This window comes from Nanorana parkeri, unplaced genomic scaffold (assembly GCF_000935625.1).
Source record: "Nanorana parkeri isolate BGI_ZX_2015 unplaced genomic scaffold, ASM93562v1 scaffold3884, whole genome shotgun sequence".
Classification (NCBI taxonomy): Eukaryota; Metazoa; Chordata; class Amphibia; order Anura; family Dicroglossidae; genus Nanorana; species Nanorana parkeri.
This window is the reverse complement of record NW_017310151.1, coordinates 25,253-27,687: the sequence shown is the minus strand read 5'-3', so window position 1 is coordinate 27,687 and position 2,435 is coordinate 25,253. Positions and strand designations below refer to the sequence as shown.

The 2,435-nt window shown below is 47.1% G+C and overlaps 1 protein-coding gene across 1 annotated transcript in view; it reads left to right on the top strand.

Moving 5' to 3' along the window:
- Window positions 1-2,435, top strand: part of LOC108803575 (atrial natriuretic peptide receptor 2-like) — a gene marked incomplete at its 5' end in the record, with an annotated part of 20,911 nt that overhangs the window by 1,810 nt on the left and 16,666 nt on the right. Inside the window, one exon of the mRNA XM_018575406.1 lies at window positions 287-407. Coding sequence (XP_018430908.1) covers window positions 287-407 — 121 coding nt within the window. The remainder of the gene's footprint in view (window positions 1-286; window positions 408-2,435) is intronic.

Sequence of the window (2,435 nt, the reverse complement as noted above, 5' to 3'; positions counted from 1 at the left end):
GTGGAGGGATTATACTGGGTGGTGGAGGGATTATGATGGGCTGTGGAGGGATTATACTGGGTGGTGAAGGGATTATACTGGGTAGTGGAGGGATTATACTGGGCGGTGGAGGGATTATACTGGGTGGTGGAGGGATTATACTGGGCGGTGGAGGGATTATACTGGGCGGTGGAGGGATTATACTGGGTGGTGGAGGAATTATACTGGGCGGTGGCAGTTATTAGCCTCCTGGTAATGTTCAGTTTTTGTGTTCTGTCTGTCATGGCGTCTGTCTGTCTGTCAACAGGAAGCTGATGCTGGAGAAGGAACTGGCCAGCATGCTGTGGAGGATCAGATGGGAGGAGCTGCAGTTTGGAAATTCGGAGCGATACCACAAATGCGCTGGGAGCCGTCTGACTCTGTCATTAGTGAGAGTCTCTTCCATCATACCCTCTCTATGATCTCCATGTAGTGTCCTCTTCCATCATACCCTCTCTATGATCTCCATGTAGTGTCCTTATCCATCATACCCTCTCTATGATCTCCATGTAGTGTCCTTATCCATCATACCCTCTCTATGATCTCCATGTAGTGTTCTCTTCCATCATACCCTCTCTATGATCTCCATGTAGTGTCCTCTTCCATCATACCCTCTCTATGATCTCCATGTAGTGTCCTCTTCCATCATACCCTCTCTATGATCTCCATGTAGTGTCCTTATCCATCATACCCTCTCTATGATCTCCATGTAGTGTCCTCTTCCATCATACCCTCTCTATGATCTCCATGTAGTGTCCTCTTCCATCATACCCTCTCTATGATCTCCATGTAGTGTTCTCTTCCATCATACCCTCTCTATGATCTCCATGTAGTGTCCTCTTCCATCATACCCTCTCTATGATCTCCATGTAGTGTCCTCTTCCATCATACCCTCTCTATGATCTCCATGTATTGTCCTTATCCATCATACCCTCTCTATGATCTCCATGTAGTATCCTTATCCATCATACCCTCTCTATGACCTCCATGTAGTGTCCTTATCCATCATACCCTCTCTATGATCTCCATGTAGTGTCCTCTTCCATCATCCCCTCTCTATGATCTCCATGTAGTGTCCTCTTCCATCATCCCCTCTCTATGATCTCCATGTAGTGTCCTCTTCCATCATCCCCTCTCTATGATCTCCATGTAGTGTCCTCTTCCATCATCCCCTCTCTATGATCTCCATGTAGTGTCCTCTTCCATCATCCCCTCTCTATGATCTCCATGTAGTGTCCTCTTCCATCATCCCCTCTCTATGATCTCCATGTAGTGTCCTCTTCCATCATCCCCTCTCTATGATCTCCATGTAGTGTCCTCTTCCATCATCCCCTCTCTATGATCTCCATGTAGTGTCCTCTTCCATCATCCCCTCTCTATGATCTCCATGTAGTGTCCTCTTCCATCATCCCCTCTCTATGATCTCCATGTAGTGTCCTCTTCCATCATCCCCTCTCTATGATCTCCATGTAGTGTCCTCTTCCATCATCCCCTCTCTATGATCTCCATGTAGTGTCCTCTTCCATCATCCCCTCTCTATGATCTCCATGTAGTGTCCTCTTCCATCATCCCCTCTCTATGATCTCCATGTAGTGTCCTCTTCCATCATATCCTCTATGATCTTCATGTAGTGTCCTCTTCCATCATATCCTCTCTATGATCTCCATGTAGTGTCCTCTTCCATCATACCCTCTCTATGATCTCCATGTAGTGTCCTTTTCCATCATACCCTCTCTATGATCTCCATGTAGTGTCCTCTTCCATCATATCCTCTCTATGATCTCCATGTAGTGTCCTCTTCCATCATACCCTCTCTATGATCTCCATGTAGTGTCCTCTTCCATCATATCCTCTATGATCTTCATGTAGTGTCCTCTTCCATCATATCCTCTCTATGATCTCCATGTAGTGTCCTCTTCCATCATACCCTCTCTATGATCTCCACGTAGTGTCCTCTTCCATCATACCCTCTCTATGATCTCCATGTAGTGTTTATCTCCCTCATTGGCCTTCCAGTTCCTCGCTATAGCTCCTCCTACCTCCTTTATGACCTTCCTATTTCTTTATTTAGCTCCTTCCGTCTCTTTTGTTGGTCTTCCTATTCCTTTCTATATCTCCGCCCATCTCCTCCGCTGGTCTTTTCTGTTCTTGGCTATAACTCCTTCCATCTCCATTGTTGGTCTTCCTATTACTCTCCATAGCTCCTCCCATCTCCTTTACTGGCCTTCATCTTCTTCTTTTGTAGCTCCAACTATTTCTCTTGACATGTCTTCTAGTTTATCTGTGACGGTTATCTGAGGTAGTTCCAGTCCACCACATTAGACCTCCGCATGAGTCCTCCTATGCCTTCTGCTAGCCCCCCCCCCCCCCCCCCCCCCCCCCCCCCTCCCTCTTCCCTCCCCCCCCTCCCCCTTCCC